At 37.2% G+C, this 19,742-nt stretch overlaps 2 protein-coding genes across 2 annotated transcripts; both read left to right on the plus strand.

The window, feature by feature from the left end:
* Positions 1-414: 414 nt before the first annotated feature.
* Positions 415-3,852, plus strand: LOC145952740 (uncharacterized). The gene is made up of 2 exons (XM_083065694.1): positions 415-3,068; positions 3,541-3,852. Exons 1-2 carry the CDS (start codon positions 1,358-1,360, stop codon positions 3,780-3,782), a joined length of 1,953 nt encoding a protein of 650 aa, XP_082921820.1. The 5' UTR covers positions 415-1,357; the 3' UTR covers positions 3,783-3,852.
* A 475-nt stretch (positions 3,853-4,327) lies between these two features.
* On the plus strand, positions 4,328-6,534 carry LOC145952741 (uncharacterized). Its single transcript, XM_083065695.1, has 2 exons — positions 4,328-4,416; positions 4,493-6,534. Exons 1-2 carry the CDS (start codon positions 4,344-4,346, stop codon positions 5,341-5,343), a joined length of 924 nt encoding a protein of 307 aa, XP_082921821.1. The 5' UTR covers positions 4,328-4,343; the 3' UTR covers positions 5,344-6,534.
* Positions 6,535-19,742: the final 13,208 nt, after the last annotated feature.

Below are 19,742 nucleotides of genomic sequence, written 5' to 3' on the forward strand. Positions count from 1 at the left end.
CATCATGCTATTTTTATTTTGCATAATAACTCCGTCTTCCAGCTTATGGAAACTCGTAACTTATAATACTGTTTACGGTGGAATTAACCATCAAATATTGGGTTCTTTTTATTTAGACTAGCATACGAACGTATTTCAATTTAGGTGCCTTACTGTGTGTTATCGTGTTACCGAGAATGGAGAGTAGGATGAAAAAGTCTTAGCAACTACTTGTTTCGAAATGTTCTTCTATTACTACTAACAAGCAATGCTCATGCAAGCAAATAATAATATGAACAGAGTGAACAATATATATATTAGCAATGCAAATCATAGTTCATTTCGTACAATGATCAAATTACGTTACACATGCGAACATATTGATCCAAGTATATGAATACACTACGTAATTAAACAAAGAACAAGAAGACTATTCTACTTCTACTCCTAAAAAGAGAAAAAAGTGGCCGAGAGTCAGTCATACCCAAAAACGATCTTGTGCACGAAAGCCATATGTGTGTGTAGGCAGAGAGTGCTTCAGAGTCCAATTCTAGTATGAGTTTTTCGACCCCAGTAAAGGTCCGTACTCCTTGTATTTATAGAGCAATCAAGGGCGGTTAATTCTGTACATGTACGCTTTTGACTTATAACCGCTATCCACTATATTTGCTACGTGGTCTTGACTCAACTTCCTTTAACCGCTCTTCCCACGTTCCTTGTTTTCTCGATTGATTTTTTAGTAACCGTTTTGGCTTAACCTCCATGTTCTGACAGTCTCAACTTTTCAACTATTTTCGAGCAACACTTGTTTTTTCGAGTCCCATAATTTCATCATGTGTTGATTTTACTTCTCAGGCAGCGCTATCAATCTTTTCGAGTCACATGATTTTCGAGTATGCCTAACAAATGCCCCCCTAGGAATTTGGTTTCGATGAGCATCTTAGGAGAAAACTAAATTCCTATCAAGGTTGTTCTTCGATACTTCCTCGATTTGTTTCTTGATGTTCACTTTTCTTGACGTTAACTTAATCTTTCTTTCGATGAAAACCTATTCTTGTAAGGTACTGACCATTTGGATGTGACATTGATAGCTCTGACGGCGCATACTTCTATTTTTCCATAAATTTGCCTTCTGATATGAAACGTTTTGGCGGTTGTTTTGGAAATTCAATTTAATATTTCAAATAATCTTGCCTAACCTAACCCGTTTCAACCTAGGCCCATTTACCTCGTTTAAAACCCCTTTTTCACCCTAGGGTTAAATTGTTTTCACCATTCTCTTCCTTCGTGCCCAAGTTTTCTTGCTCACTGTTTCTTTTTTGCTCTGGTTCTTGATCTTCTTCTCAGACCGTTCTCTCTGTTCTTGCTTTTGTTTGTTATGGCTTCTTCTGCTGCGTCCACTTCCGCTGCCGTAGCTTCTTCAATGTCTCCTACTGCCACCACTTCTTCCCCTATTTTGATTGCTACTACTTCTGCTGCTATGCCCACCACTCCGGTAACCACTATGGCCACCGCAACTACTATCCAGGACACTCCTCTGCTAATGACTGGTGCTCAAGTTCAAAAGGTCAAAGAAGGTGATGACACTTTCATTCCAATTCCAGGCATGGAGGAGGCTAGTTTGAAAATATACCAATCTCAGGTACTTCTTCCTTTTTCTCTAGCAGATGGTTCTGTTCATGCTTTCCTTGGTCCTTTTGCTGGTCAAAATACCAAGAGATATGGTAATACCCTTTTGCCTGAGGACTCCACCACCCTACCTTTCATTTATTCCCCAGAAATAGACCTAAACCTTTTTGGGGATACTACCAAAATTTTTAGAGCGTTTCCCCCCGTTAAAGAAAGGCACCTCTCTTGGTTAGCTCGTGTAGAGGCTTCTATGTCCTCAGAATGGAAAGAAACAGGTATTTTTGAATTTATCCAACTAGCTAAGTTCGACCTCCACCTTTTCGACCCTCAAATGCTCCTTTCTGCTATCTTCTTCTGGAATAGAGAGACTCGGGCTTTCGAGTTTCCTTGTGGCTTCATTTGCCCGACGTTACTTGATGTTGCTGCTATAACAGGGTTAAAGCCTATTGGAGATAGGTTTTATCCTGACGCCTTTGAAGAGGAAATTTCGATCAAGGATACTTCAATTTCTTGGGATAAGAAGACCTATTTGGCCTTTATTAACGCGCATATGGGACAACCTGACACGCCTGTCTCACCTTCAGAGCATATTGCCTTTCTTATGTACTGGTTGTCAGCCTGTGTCTTTTGCACCCCTTCGCTTCAAGTCCCAAAATATTATTACAATTTAGCTCAAGCCCTTCATTTGCAAAGGAAAATCTGCTTAAGCAAATTACTTCTGGCCTCTCTTTATACTTGTCTTGATGAAGCTTCCGAAAGTCTTGCTCGAGAATCTGGGCCTCGAAATCTCTCTGGCCCGTTATGGCTACTTCAACTTTGGCTCAACGCGCTATTGGAGAAGAAACTTCATTTGCCCTCAAAACCCATTCCCATATGTGAACTCGAAGGAGCTCGTTTAACAACCCTTACCCCTCGAAAGCGTCTGGTAGACAATTTCGAGAAATATATTAGAGCCATCCTTAGCTTTACTGACTTCACTGAAGACTTAACCCCTTTCATTCGACCGAATTTGATAGGTCCTACATGGTTGCGCCAAAATAACCAAGTTGGTAGCATAAGTCCAGCTTCAACTGACCTGTGGTTTGGATTCTTGTCTTGGGATGTGATCATGTCGGGTATGAGGCAAAAAGATGTCAGACTTTATCCTTATCAGCCCCAACTTTTTGCTCGACAGTTTGGGCTTTGCCAAATGAAACCTCTTCCCCTTCGACGTAAAGAAGGCATTGATGCGGATACTTGTGTCGAAAAAGGGAATTATGAAGAAGTCCTTAACTTCATCCTTCGCCCTGATAAAGAACTTAGGCTTACACCGACCACCTTTTCTCCTTCCTTCTTAGTCTCAAAATGCTACCTTCGATGGTGGTGTTACTATATTGTAGATAAACTCACCGATTTTGATGGCTTTCTGAAAAAGCTGATTAGTTCTCCTCTTTCTTGTTCGCAGGGGCCTAAACAACCAGGTACTTTCAAGAATCAACTTATCATTTATCAATTCGAACAATTTTTTAAGGTTTGTTATCGACCTGACAATGCGCACCGAACCATTTTTGACGCTTCTGTCTCATTATCGAAAATGGTACAACGGAACATTCGCTCAAAAAAGGTAATAAATCCTCAAGGTAAAACTGATTTCGAAAAATTTTGTCCAAAGCATATACCTCCTCTTCCAAATGCCCTTTTTGGTCTAGTTAAACATGTATCTCATCCTCCTTGGGTGAAAACACTCGACCCGTTTTACCTTGAGCGCAAAGAAGTTCCTGTAAAGAATAAAGTTACCTACGCGAGATGTTCCGTGTACGATTTTCCTCGAAACAAATGGTGGCCATTATGTTGGGTCAATAACATTAACCCTCCTCCTGGTAAATATTATTCACCTCCTTCTTCTTCGCGTATACCTTAAACTTGTCTCACTTCTTTGCTCGAACCTTGTAGCTGCCATCCCTCAGCGTGTTCCTCGACATGTTGATCCAACTCCTGATTGGGAGAGTGACGATGACGAGGATAAAGAGACATCTAAAAAGGGTCGAAAGAGAAAGACCGCTGCTGACAAGGTTTCTTTACGTTCTAAGGTATACCTTGTTTGGATTGCAGTTTTTCTCGAAACTAATATTTTATCTTACCTTCTCGAAATTCTACTCTACAGAGTATTGGAAACTCGAAGAAACAAAGAATAGGTTCAGACAGTACCAAAACTGTTAAGTATCTTAACTCAAATATTAAGATTATTTTCTTGCTCGTGTTTCATACCTAATCAATTATTTTCCAATTCAGGTCTCGACCACAAAAAAGCAAGACAAGGGGAAAGGTAAGATGGTCTTGCCTCTTCCCAAGAAACCTCAACAATCCTCTAGCGAGAAGTTGCTTAAAGACGCCATGAAGTCCGTTCCTAAGGTATCTCAATTTCGACGTCTTTCTTCATTTATATTTCTCTTATGCCTTTAACCGTTCTAAAATCCTATTAATAGGATATTGCGATTATCCCACTGGATTCTTCTCAAGGGGTGTCTCAAGAGGTGCAGAAAAGCGTACCCTTTGCCACTGAGGTAACCCAACATGTTCATCTTGTTATACCTTGTGACTCAAATTTGCTCTTGATGTTTAGCCTGACTTCTTCATTTCCTCAGTTGTCTACTCCTCAAGTGGATGTTGCGGCGCTTGCCTCTGCCATGGCTTCGATAGAAGTTCCCCCTCCTGTCGAAGAGGGTAAGATTCTCCAACCCGAACCTTTGACTAATATGGAGACGCGGCAAGACTCCGCTCAAGGTGAACCTTCTTTCGAACTACAACCTCCCTTGGATCCGAACCAGGGTATATTTCTTTCGACTTTAATCTTCGATATGATACCTTGTTAATGGAAGTTTCTTATGTATTTACTTTTGTGCAGGTTCAACTGAGTCCCCTAGACCTTTTACCACTTCTCCTTCAACCCAGGGCGGTGCTACTTCTTCTGTCCAAGGCCTCTCCTTGATTCCCTCTCCAGATTTGGATTTGATGAGTTTCTTTAATGACGAGGACGAAGATATCAATACTATCTTCGAGGTGTTGGACAACTGGACGAGTGGTCCCTCTGAGTCAGAGAAAGACAAATTGAAGGTTGTTGAGCCAGCTTCTGACACACCTTCTTACCAACCCCTACTCGACTCTTTTCGCTCGAAGGCATACGTTAAAGATCTCGATCAAGCCTTCTTCATTCCTGAATTCAAAACGGAAGTGCAACAAATGATTGATGAGTTGCTCAGTTATTCGGACCTTCCTTCTGATATTTCTTTAGAGCTTCAAGCATTTATCAAGCCCTTTAGCCGCGCCTGGGAACTTCGAACTCAGTGGTCTACTGCATATCAAGAAGTGACCCAAATTGAGGTCGAAACTAAAGGAGACCGTGCTAAGCTCGAGAAACTCCGAGACGAGTTGGTTTCTATCAAGAAATCAACGGAAGAAATGATTTCTGCTTTACAAGCATTGCAAAAGGAGGAGGCTGATATCGAACGTACTATCGAAGCCTTAAACCACGAGCTTGACAAAACTCGCTCGAAGAAGGATGGAGTGAAAATTAAGAGTCAAGAGATCAAGCAACATCAAACAGGGCTTAAGGAAGAGGGCAAAGCCATTTCTTCTCGATTAGCAAAGACTTTGGAGCAGAAGAGGCATTTAGAAGCTCAATGTGCGTCTCGCAAAAAGAATCTGGACGAGGCTTACAAAGCTTTCGAGGATTTCAAGAAGCAATTTTTGCAATAATTCATTCTTCTTATCTATTTTTCCAACCTTTCAGTTTATATTTGCCTTGTATTGAACAATTATTCTTCTGCTCTTTTATGGAAATGTTTTAAATATTTCCCATTTATGACTTTGCTTGCACTTGAATTATTTATCTCCTTAATTACATATGCGTTCTTTGAATATACTTGCTCGACTAGAAATGGGCCTTCCCAATTATATGACCACTTCCCCAAACATTGAGATTTTTGATCCATGGGAAGTATAACTTTTAATACCAATTCTCCGACTCGAAAACGTTGCATATTCACTCTCTTATTATAAGTTTTCTCGACTCTTTCTTTCTGTCGAACAATATTCTGTAACGCAATTAATCTTTCTTCCTCTAAAGAGATCAACTCATCATACATCAAGTTCCAATAATCCTCCACGGGTAATTCATTTTGTTTTTGTATATGAATTGATTGTAAGTTAATATCGATAGGAAGAATAGCCTCATGGCCATATACTAATTTATATGGGGTTGTTTTCGTGGCATCTCGAGGTGAGTTCCTATATGCCCATAGTATTTGGACGAGAGTTTCATGCCAATTTCGAGGTTTATTTGATATGTGTTTTTTGATTAAACCAATTACCACTTTATTAGCAGCCTCAACTTGACCATTAGCTTGGGCATAATATGGTGTTGAAGTTACCAACTTAATTCCTCTTGATTCTGCATATCGAGCAATGTTTCGACCCGTGAAAACCGTACCCTGATCAGTAGTAATTGTTTGAGGAATTCCAAACCTTGTAATAATATGGTCTTCGATAAAATCAATTATATCTTTTTGCTCGACTTCTTTTAAAGGAATAGCTTCAACCCATTTTGTAAAATAGTCTATGGCAACTAGTATATACCTGTGGTTCTTCGAGGAAGGTGGGTGTATTTGTCCGATTAAATCCATTGCCCAACCCCGAAATGGCCAAGGTTTGATGATCGAATGCAACTCACTTGCCGGTACCTTTTGTATTGGTCCATGCTTTTGACACTCCACACAACTTTTTGCGAATTCGATACAATCTTTAATCATAGTAGGCCAATATAAGCCTTTCCTTGACAAAACCCATTTCATCTTCTTTCCAGCTTGATGTGCTCCACAAATGCCTTCATGAATTTCTGCCATTGCTATATAACCTTCATGGTCTCCCAAACATTTGAACAAAACTCCGTCGAAGCCTCTTTTGTACAATTCATCGTTTAGTAAGAGATAATTAAGAGCTTGGAGTTTAATCTTCCTTTCGACCTTTATGTTAGGATTTCGCAAGTATTCGATCAATTCGCTCCTCCAATCTTGTTGACCTGCTGAACTTATACTTAGAATTGCTCGATAGTCTAACACTTCACTCTCTGTATGAATCAGATATTCAAGATACTCTTTACTGATTTTATATCCAGAGGCTATTTGGGCCAATTTATTTGCAATATGATTTGAGTCCCGAGGAATGTGTTGTAACTCTACTTCATCAAACGTGTCAAGTAATTGTGTAGCTCGAGTTTTGAATTCAATTAATTTTTCATTTAAACACTTATACTCTCGAGTTAATTGTTTGATGACCAGTTGTGAATCTCCTCGAATTTCCACATTTTTAGCGCCTAATTCTTTAAGAATCTCAAGTCCAGTAATCAGTGCTTGGTATTCAGTTTCATTATTCGAGCATCCTGTATTTGTTTTGACTGATAACTTCGTCGGGACCCCTTTGGGAGAGATGATTAAAAGACCTATTCCGGCGCCTAACTCGTGTTTCGAGCCATCGAAATATAATTGCCAAGGCTTGGTGGTTATGTAATTAACTTCTTCAGTTCCATTCGAATGTTCTGCAAGAAAATCTGCAATTATTTGTCCTTTAGTTGCTTTTAGCGGCTCGAAAGTTAATGGGTATTCGGTTAAGGCAAGTGCCCATTTGCCGACTCGAGAATGTAACACAGGTTTACACAACATATATTTTATCACATTACTTCGACAAAGTATTACAACATTACGAGTCCTAATATAGTACTTCAACTTAGTACACGCAACATAAAGACTTAAACATAATTTCTCTAAAGGGGTGTATCTAAGTTCTGCTCCTACTAACATTCGACTTAAATAGTAAATGACTCTTTCGATGCCATTTTCATCATCTTGCGCCAGCATGCCCGCAATAGTCGAATCATTAGCTGAAATGTACAACTTCAGTTGCTTCCCTTCAGAGATTGGTGCAAGCACTGGAGGATGAGCCAAGTAAGCTTTAATTTCTTCGAATGCTCTCTGGTGCTCTTCATCCCATCGAAATTCTTGCTCCTTTTTTAAACGCAACAAAGGAGAGAATGCTTTAGTTTTACCAGACAAATTCAAAATAAATCTCCTCAAAAAATTTACCTTACCTAAGAGAGATTGAAGCTCTTTCTTGTTCGATGGAGGCTTGGTCTCCATGATAGCCTTAGTTTTGTTCTTGTCTACCTCGATCCCCCTCTGGTGTATAATAAATCCCAGAAATTCGCCTGCTATGACACCAAAAGCACATTTCAGTAGATTCATTTTCAAACCATATTTCCTCATTCTCTCGAAGGCTAGTTTCAAATGATATAAATGGTCTTTCTTTTGTTTTGAGCCAACAATTATGTCATCAATATAAACTTGCACGAACTTACCAATCAAATCATGAAAGATTAAATTCATCGCTCTTTGATAAGTCGCACCAGCGTTTTTAAGACCAAATGGCATCATCACCCATTCATAGACGCCTAAGGCACCTGGGCATCGAAAGGCAGTTTTCGACACGTCATTCGCTGCAATATAAATTTGATTATATCCAGAATAACCATCTAACAAACTCATAATCTCGTTACCTGCAGCGACATCTATCATATTTTCAGCAATGGGCATAGGGTACTCATCCTTGGGAGTTTCCATGTTGAGATCTCGAAAGTCAATGCAAACTCTGAGTTTCCCATTTTTCTTTATAACCGGCACTATATTAGAGATCCAGTCAGGATATCTCGAAGTTCTGATGAACTTTGCTTTCAGCAATCTCTCAATTTCCCCTTTGATTTTCTCGATCACTTCAGGAGCAAATCTTCGAGGACTTTGTTTCATGGGCTTCCTTCCTGGGATCATTGGTAGCCTATGTTCCACCAATTCTCGATCCAGACCTGGCATTTCATCATAATCCCATGCGAAGCAATCTTTGTATTCATGCAAGACTTGAATTATCACTCCTTTCAGCTCCCCTTGCAAGAACTTGCTAATGTAAGTGATCCGCTTATTTTCGATAGTTCCCAGATTAACCTCTTCGAGCGGATCTTGGGATTCTAACTTATGCTCTTCATTAGCGGCACTCTCGAAACCCAAAGGTAAATCATCAAAAATGCAGTCCAGTTTGAGTTCTAGCTCTGCTTTTTCTTTTTGCTTTTCATTTTTATCTGAGACTCCTTCGTCCCTTTGATTTTCTGTTTTTTGCTTTTCTTCCCTCTTTTCCCCGATTTCGAACTCCTTTTCTTTTTGTTGTTTTTCTTTTTCCTCTATTGATTCGAAATCCATCTCTTTTTGTTTTTTTTTGTTTTTCTTCGGCCCACATGGCCGTGCTAACCTCATTGTCAAATTGATCTTTATCGGCCAAGTTGGCCGTTTGATCGGCCACGTAGGCCGATATTCGAGCTAAGAAGCTCGAATAAGGATCTTCGTCCTTCATGCATCCAATGGAGCCGAATTCTTTTCGGCTCGAATAACGAATCCTCTCTTTACATCCCAACAAAAGGTTTTCTTGACACCTTCCTCTTCATCCATCAACCCAGAGTTGTAAGCGTCGAAAGGTTTGGTCTTGGCAAATGCTGTCAGTTGTTGATCAGAAAAATACATGCCAACTTCATAAGTCTTCTGATCAGCTTCGAGAACCTCTAAACCTTCATCATCGTTCCAGAAGAAAACCTTCTGGTGTACGGTCGAAGGAACAACACCTACACCATGGATCCACTCCCGACCTAGCAACACGTTGAAGTTTGCTTTGGAAGGTGTTACTATAAACATGGTAGTCCTCTTCACACTTTCGATCTGTACATCGAGCAGAATCATACCTTCAGGATGTGAAGACTTGCCTGCATAGTCGGAGATCATGATGTTATGGGGTTTCAGATCATCCAAGGATTTCCCAAACCTTTTCAGCATTGTCTTAGGCAAGATATTCACAGCTGCGCCTCCATCGACCAAGACCTTGTTTACCTCTTGCCCCTCAATCATCAGTGTTAACAATAGGGGTTTGAGATGTCCTTTCATTTCCTCTGTGGGAGAGTCGAAGACAGCAGAGTTGAACTTAGGGATAACCCTCGAGATTTGATTGACCCATATGATTTTGGACTCATAATTGGGGTCCTCGAAAACGTCTTCCCTGATGATATCCTCTTGTTCATTCACGGATTCCATAGCACCAGCATACTCCGAAGGTAAAATGGAAACTACCCCGCAAATATCTTCCAAAGAATCCTCGAAACCGCTCTCGAAGCAGTCTGTTATCATGTCTTCATCGTCTTCGATGAACTTGCCAGAAGATTCCCCTTTTTGAGGAACTGGGATTGAAAAACGATTTCCTCCCATACCTTCAAAGGTTGCTTTACGCATCCTTTGCTGCCTCCTCCATTGGGTTTTGGTTAAGTTGTTAAATGGCTGTCGAAATCCACGTCCATATCCCCCAGCTGGAATTCCAACATTCCCTGTAGTCAAATTCGAAAATTTTCCTGCATTTCTCTGTACCGGGTTTCCCATGCTAGTCATTACTTGTTTACCTCGACCCATCATAGACCTAGGTGTTGCGTTCCATTTCCCGACAGGCACATTCGCGTTCGGCACAAAAGTATTGCCGAACCTAGACGAGTTATACATCTCCATCTTCCCAACCGGGGCATTATATTGAGGCATATGAACTTGCCTCATAGTCAGACTAGCATTCAACCTAGCATTGGGCTTCATTTTTTCACGCAGCTTCTCAGCTTTGTAATTCTTCATTATTTCATACTCCTCGAAAGCCTTAGCCGCTGCTCTGTCGAAGACAACACTGCATCGAGGACACAACATGACCTCTTTATCAGCTTCTTTTTTCTTCGATAAAAACTCCACCAGACTATCCCCTTCCTTTGGGTATATGGGTTCTTGCTCTTTAGCAAAATCCTCCATTAACTCTTCGAGCTTCTCATCAGAAATGGGCTCAATGCTATCATCGTCCTCAGCAGCGACTTCCACCATGTTGATGGACATCGAAACTGGTTCAACATAGCCAGTATGGGCAGCAAATGGGTCAACATCTACTTTCATTTCCTTCTCTTCAAAAGCCAGGCGACCATCAGTAATCGCCTTCTCGATGAAATCCCTGAAACGCACACAACTGTTAGTCCAATGTTCATACATATTATGATATTTGCAGAATTTCTTTCCTTTTCTTTGCTCGAAAGGTGGAATTTTATGATTCTCTGGGAGTATAATCTGTTTATCTTTTAACAAGGTATCGAATATCTTTTCTGCCTTACTAACGTCAAAACTATATTTTTTAGTCGAATTCCCTTCTATATTACCTCCTGGTTTTAGCATTTGACATTGGTACGTAGGTCTAGGGCGCAATTCTGCCAAATTAATCTCGAAATCTTCACTTACAACTTCATAATTAGAATCCTCATTTAACTCAGAACTTTCTAAATACGCTATCTTTTCTTTTCGAACGAACTTGTCGAATTTCATCAACTTTTCCTTTTCTAATTTAATTTGTTCAATCCTCCTCACTTTCTCAGCAAGTTGAGCCATGTCCCTCAATTGTTCGTTTACTAATTTTTTGCGTATTGAGAAGTCTAAACCTGTTGCGGCGATTCTAACCAATTCATGTTCTGGAATATTAGTATAGCATCGAGATTTTAATTGCCTAAACCTATTTAAATAGTCATCTAATGTTTCATGACTTTGCCTTTTGATATTCATTAGATCGACTATACTAACCTTTGTTTCCTCTCGAAAGAAATGCTCATGAAAGCTACCCTCTAGCTGTACCCAAGTATGTATCAAATTAGGAGGCAAGGTAGTAAACCAGGTAAAAGCATGTTTAGTCAACGAACTTGGGAAATATTTCATTTTCAAGTATTCATTATTAGCCAAATCCCCACATTCGACCCCATACCTAGCTATGTGTTCAACTGTTGACTCAGTTAATTCTCCTGCAAATTTTGAGAATTTTGGGACTTTCACTCCACGGGGTAATTCTACTTGTGTAATATAATCTGGAAAGGCTGACACAAAGTATGGGCGTTCATTTCGACCTACATCGAATCCATGTCTATTCAATATCCTTTCTACCATTTGATCTAAATTATCATTAGGGTTCCTGTTAGGTCGAACTATGTTTTGCAAATTTCCATGCCCCCCAGGGTTTTCTGTATCGTTCAGATTCACACTCATTGCTCTCGAAGGAGTCCCATTACCCAACTTATCTCCTATTTTGTTTATTAGCTCGTAAAGGGGTGTCATGATGTTGTGCATCTGAGTAGACAACAAATTGACCATGTCATGATTACTATGGTCCATCTGTTGTCGAAGGGCCATCATTGCTTAATTACTAATACCCGTGGGCATGTAACTACCTTGTCGAATTAGTGAACCCTCCTGACTTGTTCCTACATGTTGATACGGGTCTTGCATAACAAAACCCAGTCCACTTGGCCCAGGATTATATCCCTGTGGGGATATATTCATTTGTGAATTTGGTCCTATAAAAGGCATTGACATTTCGACATACGCAGGCTGGGTATTTCGCCAATTAGTTGGCATACCCCAAGGGTACTCTCTAGTAACATTTACCAACTCTTGAGTGGTATTATTATGCCTAGCATGGTTTTCAAGCAACACAGGAGGAGATCTTGCCCCCCTGGTCACATTGGTAGCATTATCAAGATTGGAGTTAGGCTGTTCTACATCTACATTATTATGGTTTACGTTCATGTTATCAGACGTAGACATAGTTCTTCCACTCCTTAATCTCATGCAATTCACACACCTAAAACTAGTCCAATTATGTTCTAAATTAAACGGGTCCCACCGGGCGTGCCAATTTGTTTACGGTGGAATTAACCATCAAATCTTGGGTTCTTTTTATTTAGACTAGCATACGAACGTATTTCAATTTAGGTGCCTTACTGTGTGTTATCGTGTTACCGAGAATGGAGAGTAGGATGAAAAAGTCTTAGCAACTACTTGTTTCGAAATGTTCTTTTATTACTACTAACAAGCAATGCTCATGCAAGCAAATAATAATATGAACAGAGTGAACAATATATATATTAGCAATGCAAATCATAGTTCATTTCGTACAATGATCAAATTACGTTACACATGCGAACATATTGATCCAAGTATATGAATACACTACGTAATTAAACAAAGAACAAGAAGACTATTCTACTTCTACTCCTAAAAAGAGAAAAAAGTGGCCGAGAGTCAGTCATACCCAAAAACGATCTTGTGCACGAAAGCCATATGTGTGTGTAGGCAGAGAGTGCTTCAGAGTCCAATTCTAGTATGAGTTTTTCGACCCCAGTAAAGGTCCGTACTCCTTGTATTTATAGAGCAATCAAGGGCGGTTAATTCTGTACATGTACGCTTTTGACTTATAACCGCTATCCACTATATTTGCTACGTGGTCTTGACTCAACTTCCTTTAACCGCTCTTCCCACGTTCCTTGTTTTCTCGATTGATTTTTTAGTAACCGTTTTGGCTTAACCTCCATGTTCTGACAGTCTCAACTTTTCAACTATTTTCGAGCAACACTTGTTTTTTCGAGTCCCATAATTTCATCATGTGTTGATTTTACTTCTCAGGCAGCGCTATCAATCTTTTCGAGTCACATGATTTTCGAGTATGCCTAACAAATACACATATACGTCCACCACTTAATAATACACACAAAAAGGTGGTGACGTTGAACAATTTTTCAAAGTATGTATACAATAATACGCCACGAAATACTAAATAACAAAAAAAAAATGAAAAAAGCTTCATTTCATTTTTATTCCCTAGATATGTCTATTGTGCAAATTGAGTTTCTCCATTTTCAACTGCACCAATTAAATCTCTCGACTACTTTCTTTTTTAGGTGGGGGACTACGTAAGTGACTTTATAATCCTCGGTTTTTCTTAATGTTAAGACTTAAGATGGAGATGTAAAACTATTATTTATTAATACATCTTTTTTCTAAACACTCGTGAAGGAAGGACGTTTTAAAGCTTGGGATTATTTTAGCAAATAAAACACTGGATATTGACAGGTGAATATGGTAATCAGATTAGACCAATTAAGTTCCTCTCGAAAGTGAGCTAAAATTAAAGATAAGAAGTAAATTTATATTCACGAATAATGTTTCAATTTATTTCAACTTTAATAAAAAAAATATATATCTGATTTAATTAGGCATATAAATAGAATAATATCCGATTTATTGAATCACACACAAGGATGGAAACGGATATGTATAACATTTCGTATCCGTACTTATTTTAAATTTTTTTAAAAATAATTTATTATTTAAAAAATTTACTTGACATTTACTTAACTTTTATTTTATTTTAAATTTATTTTAAATAAAATTTAATTAATATAATTTTGTAATTACTATTTTATGTTAAAAAAATTATTTTTTTAATAATTTAAAAATAATTAATTTTTGAAAAGATACATATATATCCGATATTTGATAAACATAAAAATAAATGAGAATATAAATTTCATACCCAATAAAATGAGGACATGAATAAGTATATGATATAAGAATGGGAAGGCAACAAAAATACTGAAACTCTCACCGGTCTTACCCTATTGTCATCTTAGCTAGAATGCTAGCTACAATTGAAAGTCTAAAATGCGAAAGTCATACGCAGCATAAGAATTTAATAAATATTAGAATCCCATTTAATTAATTTGTATAGCATGCAATGGATGGATTTGGACCTGACTCGTCAGTTTTTAATTTTTTACATTCTGGGAATCCGAATTTTGGTTTTCAAGTTATATATTCCTTGTAGTATATTATTATGGAGATGATAGAATGAACTGGATAGCAATTAATTAATATAACTTAGCTATCATGTTTGCATAAGCATAATGTACTCGGGCTCTATTATAAGCATAAACACATGAAAGTTTGTGGTGCTAATCAAACGACCTGATTAATTAATCAGTAACCATGCATTGGTAATTAACATCACTCGGAATTATTGGATTATTTTATTTCATAGATTCCGTCAACCTAAGTGTGATCTTTCTTAAACCTCAAAGCTATTGGATTAACATGCATCGTTGTGGATCTATGTTGGAATATAGCTTAATTGACCTTTGGAGAAAAAATTCCAGCAATTCTTTTAACCTATATAAAGGTCAGAAATAATATTCCTTAAAACAAAGAAGAAGGAAACAGCATAGTTTTTGACCTAGACTTATTTAGAATGGCTATTCATGTATGAAAGTATAAATGCATACAGTGGTCGTTGGTATTATAATTTAGGACAAAATTTGGGTATAACACCATATAGATATCAATTTTTTGATTAAAATTAAAGTTTTATCGTGATAATATTTATTTAAACATATTATATTGAGATGAAATTTTAATTTTGATAATAAAAAAAAAACAACAACAACAATATTAGTATTATATCCAAGTTTTGTCATATGATTTATTGTATTATTTTTTTTTATATAGTTTTCTTTTCCTTTTGCATGTTTTTGGCTAAATTAGAAAATCAGTAAACACTCTTATATACCCTCCAAGTCGATATCTGTAACGAGTATAAGGCTAACCATCCCTAAAAAACCGGCCCAAGAGGTTGGAGAACCTCCCGCCTTATAAAGCCTCATTGGTGAGGAGACCTCCCCGATGTGGGACTTGTTACATTGCCACCCCCCTTTGAAAGTCAGGGTCCTCGATGGCTGCACTCCACGGTACTTCACTCACCGGCACTTCACTCGGCCTTCTTGCCGGTCAGAACCCTCCGTGGGTAGCCCTTCTCGATTTGGCTGGCTCTCAATGAAAGCACCATTGTAACGAGCATAAGGCTAAGGAGGGGAACCATCCCTCAAAAGTCGGCCCAAGAGGTTGGAGAACCTCCCGCCTTATAAAGCTTCCTTGGTGAGGAGACCTCCCCGATGTGGGACTTGTTACATTACCACCTCCTTCGAAAGCCAGCGTCCTCGATGGACGCACTCCACGATACTTCACTCACCGGCACTTCAATCGGCCTTCTTGCTGGTCAGAACCCTCCGTGGGTAGCCCTTCTCGATTTGGCTGGCTCTCGCCTTATAAAGCCTCCTTGGTGAGGAGACCTCCCCGATGTGGGACTTGTTACATTACCACCTCCTTCGGAAGCTAGCGTCCTCGATGACTGCACTCCACGGTACTTCACTCATCGGCACTTCACTCGGCCTTTTGCCGGTCAGAACCCTCCGGTGGTCAGAACCCTCCGTAGGTAGCCCTTCTCGATTTGGCTGACTCTCAACGAAAGCACCATTGTAACGAGCATAAGGCTAAGGAGGGGAACCATCCCTCAAAAGGTTGGAGAACCTCCCGCCTTATAAGGCCTCCCTGGTATAAAGAGACCTCCCCGATGTGGGACTTGTTACAATATCCAATCATTTATTCAAGCCATTGCACTCGAGCCTATATGCGATTGCATACCCTCCAAATCGGTATTTGATCCTTCCTACTATTTGGGTCAAGGGCTATGAAGCCTATTTACACCATTGTGCTCAAGCCTGGTGCATGACTGCATGGTGTTGTGTACTCTCCATGTTGGTATCTGATTCACATCCCAGTTAGATCGTTCCCTACAGTTTGGATCGAGGGCTACAAAGTACAAAGCCTCTTCATATCATTTATGCCTTTTTTATTTTTTATTTTTCATATTACATGTATCATCAACAAGAGACAATCTTATTTCATCTGAATCATGTCAATGTGTTTTAAGTGTATTTTATTTCTTTCTTGTTTTTTAATAAAATATTTTATTTCTATTTTACAATTTTAATTGCAAAATTTTCATCTTTTAAAAAAAATATTTTATTTTTTCTTTATAATCATCAATTGGTACATAGTTATTCAAACTTAACCAATGAATTTAAGTTTGAGTCTAAATATACAATTATTTTAAATATTTTTAAGGAGAGTTTTATCATTTACAATAATCTTATCCGACTCAAACATGGTTATCTATGATAAAAAAGTACTTGTGATATATAAGCTGTGTAAATTGTAGTTTTCCAATAGTATAATTAAATCGTGAGCTTTAAATAATTTATACACGCACATTGAATAAAGTCAACCGACTATTGTTATTTTTAGGAAGAATCTGCATACTCCTTTTTAGGCAATTATCCCGAGTGTATTATTATAAGTACGAACTGTATTGCGTAAGATGCACTTGCGAGTGGTAGAAGCAAGCGACCAACAGTAAAGAGACACATAATGAAGAACATGAAAACTTTATCCACAGAGCCCCCTGCTTTGCATTCCCTTATAAACAATTGTCATAAAAAGAGAGACCAATCGTTATGGAAAATTTGTAATCGGAGAGCATATGGTTCTGTCCCTAATTCCCACTTGTGAAAAACCTATACACAGAAAACAAAGAGAGTGGACGATATTCATTATCTAATCTATCTGTTGCAACATTGCTAGCTACTTTCGGTATCTTTAAATTCTCCTTTGTTAATTTCCTCTTTCTTTTTAATTCATATTTTGCATTCAACAATTCTTACATGAACGCATTATTTATAAATTCAACCAATTATCAGTTTAATGTATAATCAAATAATTATATATTTTACATTAAAATTATTTCCGTATTATTTTAACCTTTGATTTGTTCTATTTACAAGTATTGTGTTAATTCAATTTTTTTTTCCATGTAAAATAGGTTAACCTATAAATCTGTAATTCCTCCCTAAGCTCATACATGATAAGACATTTCTTGTATAATAATAATAATTTATATCCACGCATGTATCTTGAGAGTAGGATAAGTTTAGACTATTTCATTACTTTTGCACAAAATCTTCCTATCCTATATGCTCTAACGAGTTGTGTATGTCGACATAACAAGGTTGTTAGAAAGTTGGGAGCCAAGTCGTAGAACTAGTCATGGTGCGAGGGAATTATAGCATGACATTGACCACTTGTCAACATATTAATTGGATTTATGGGTGGATTGAACATACTTTTTAAAATTTAGGGGATGATAAAATGGGTCGTGGTTTATGACAGTCTAATGTCAAACCCACCAATCCATTAGGTCAAATGACAAGCTGATTTGTCACAATTCACCAGCTCGCATTTGAGGTTTCTGTTAAAAAAATTATAATTCATAAGTTTGTAATATGGTTTTAATTTTGTTGTAAGTGAATTTATTTCTATTTGATTTTGTTACAAGTTTGTAATTTGCTTTTATTGAACATATATTTGCATAATATGTATGCATTTTCAATTTCATGTAGTTATATTTATTTATTTGTAGTAATTTTTTTATTTAAACATAAGATATTTTTTTTGTAATTTTTTTAGTAATATGCAGGCTGATCCACAACCCGTCCTTGGACGGGGCAACCCAACATTCTTAACTCATTTTTTAATGATAGGCCATTGACAGATAAGGTTAAAACGGGTTGAGCTAGTCTATTTTGTCACCTCTATTAAAATTTATGTGTGTATATACATGGATGATAAATAATACGGAAAACATGGTAAACCAAAACTTTTTGTTAGATTTTAGCTGTGTGTACATCAACTTCTATGGGAAAGGAGGCGTAGGCGCAACACATATTAGAAAAGTCCAATGTCATGCAACAACTAGCATACTCTTTGGGATTTGTTCAAGCAAGTGTTCAATGTGTTAGTTGGTGTCATTGATGACACTTATGTTGTATTGTGTTTGTGTACCTGTATCTCGTACTCACAAGTTGTGTACCTGTATCTCGTACTCACAAGTCAAAAATAATCTCTTTTATGTTATGAAAGAGCTGAGACAATATAAAAAAAGTTATTGACTAGGGTGTTATACCTATATCTACACTTTTATGTGAGTCCACGTAAACTTTTGTGAGTATAACAATTGACTAATTTCACCCACGTTCACGCAACAAAAAAAAAAAAAAAAAAAAAAAACCAAAACATTAGTTCATTGAGTAATATGCATGGGTTATTATAGACTTCTTAGTATCAAGTTCAATTCCATTGGATAAAAAAAATACATTAGCAATGAATACTTTACCAAACTTTTTATTTATTATCTGTTTACACTTAATTTTTAGGTAACTAAAAACATATGGTTAATTAATTAGCTATCACAGCCTTGTACATGAAATTAATCAAAAATAATTATAAAATGAAAAAAAGAAATTTGTGATTAAAATAAAAATGATCTATAATGCAACATGAATTTTCGACCGAATAACAATTAATTAAGACGTACCATATTCCACTATATTATGGCATTGTACGTACCATCTTACTAGCTAAAGATATAACCAGTTGTCCGCAACAAAATCTAACAAAATATTGAATCTAGCTATTATACATTTCCATATGAAAAATTATTCGGAAGAAACCATAATGCCATGAAATGAGCAATTGATAATGAAGAAATTGGAAGTCGACTATGGATTGGAAAAGGATCAAGGGAAATGGAAAATGGTATGGATGGTAGGAGTATGGTAAACCATGTTTCTGTTGGTTATAACATAGCAAATCGGGGTTGAATTTGATACTAAATTATTTGAGCAATTTGGCTTGTTTTTTAATTGTATTGGTGTAAAAGTTTAAATTTACACAGATTATAGAAAAACCTAAAAAAAAAAATGAAAGAAATATGAGTCTTATTGAAGAAGCATGGGCATGTTACCTTAAGTACGGTTATTCAACGGAGAATCAAACTAAAAAGCACTTAGGAATTGAAGCATGATCAAAGTAAATAAGTATATTCATTACCTTCAATGCGAATTTTTTTTTTAAACGTGAGAAGGAACTAATTCTGTAGACTAGGATTGTAATAAGTCATGGTTGATTAATTTATAACCCGAATATAATTGGTATTTGGTGTTTTCCTCAGTAATTGATTTATCATTGCATTTAAAAAGTTTAGGGTTTAGGATTTTGCTTTCAATAAAAAAATACATATGATTGTTTACATAAAAAAAAAGTATAAGAATCATAAATTTTAGTCTTTACTATGCTCATTTTACCTTAAAATTATAACTTGACATAAAAAATTCAATTCATTAATTTGATTCCTCTAAACTCATAAATATTAAATAATCTTTAGAAGGTGAATTAAATTTGGTGCTTTAATAATTTATTTCAAAATTAATGGAGTTGACTTTAACT

Source organism: Cajanus cajan, chromosome 10 (genome assembly GCF_000230855.2).
Source record: "Cajanus cajan strain Asha chromosome 10, NIPB_CcT2T_4, whole genome shotgun sequence".
Lineage (NCBI taxonomy): Eukaryota > Viridiplantae > Streptophyta > Magnoliopsida > Fabales > Fabaceae > Cajanus > Cajanus cajan.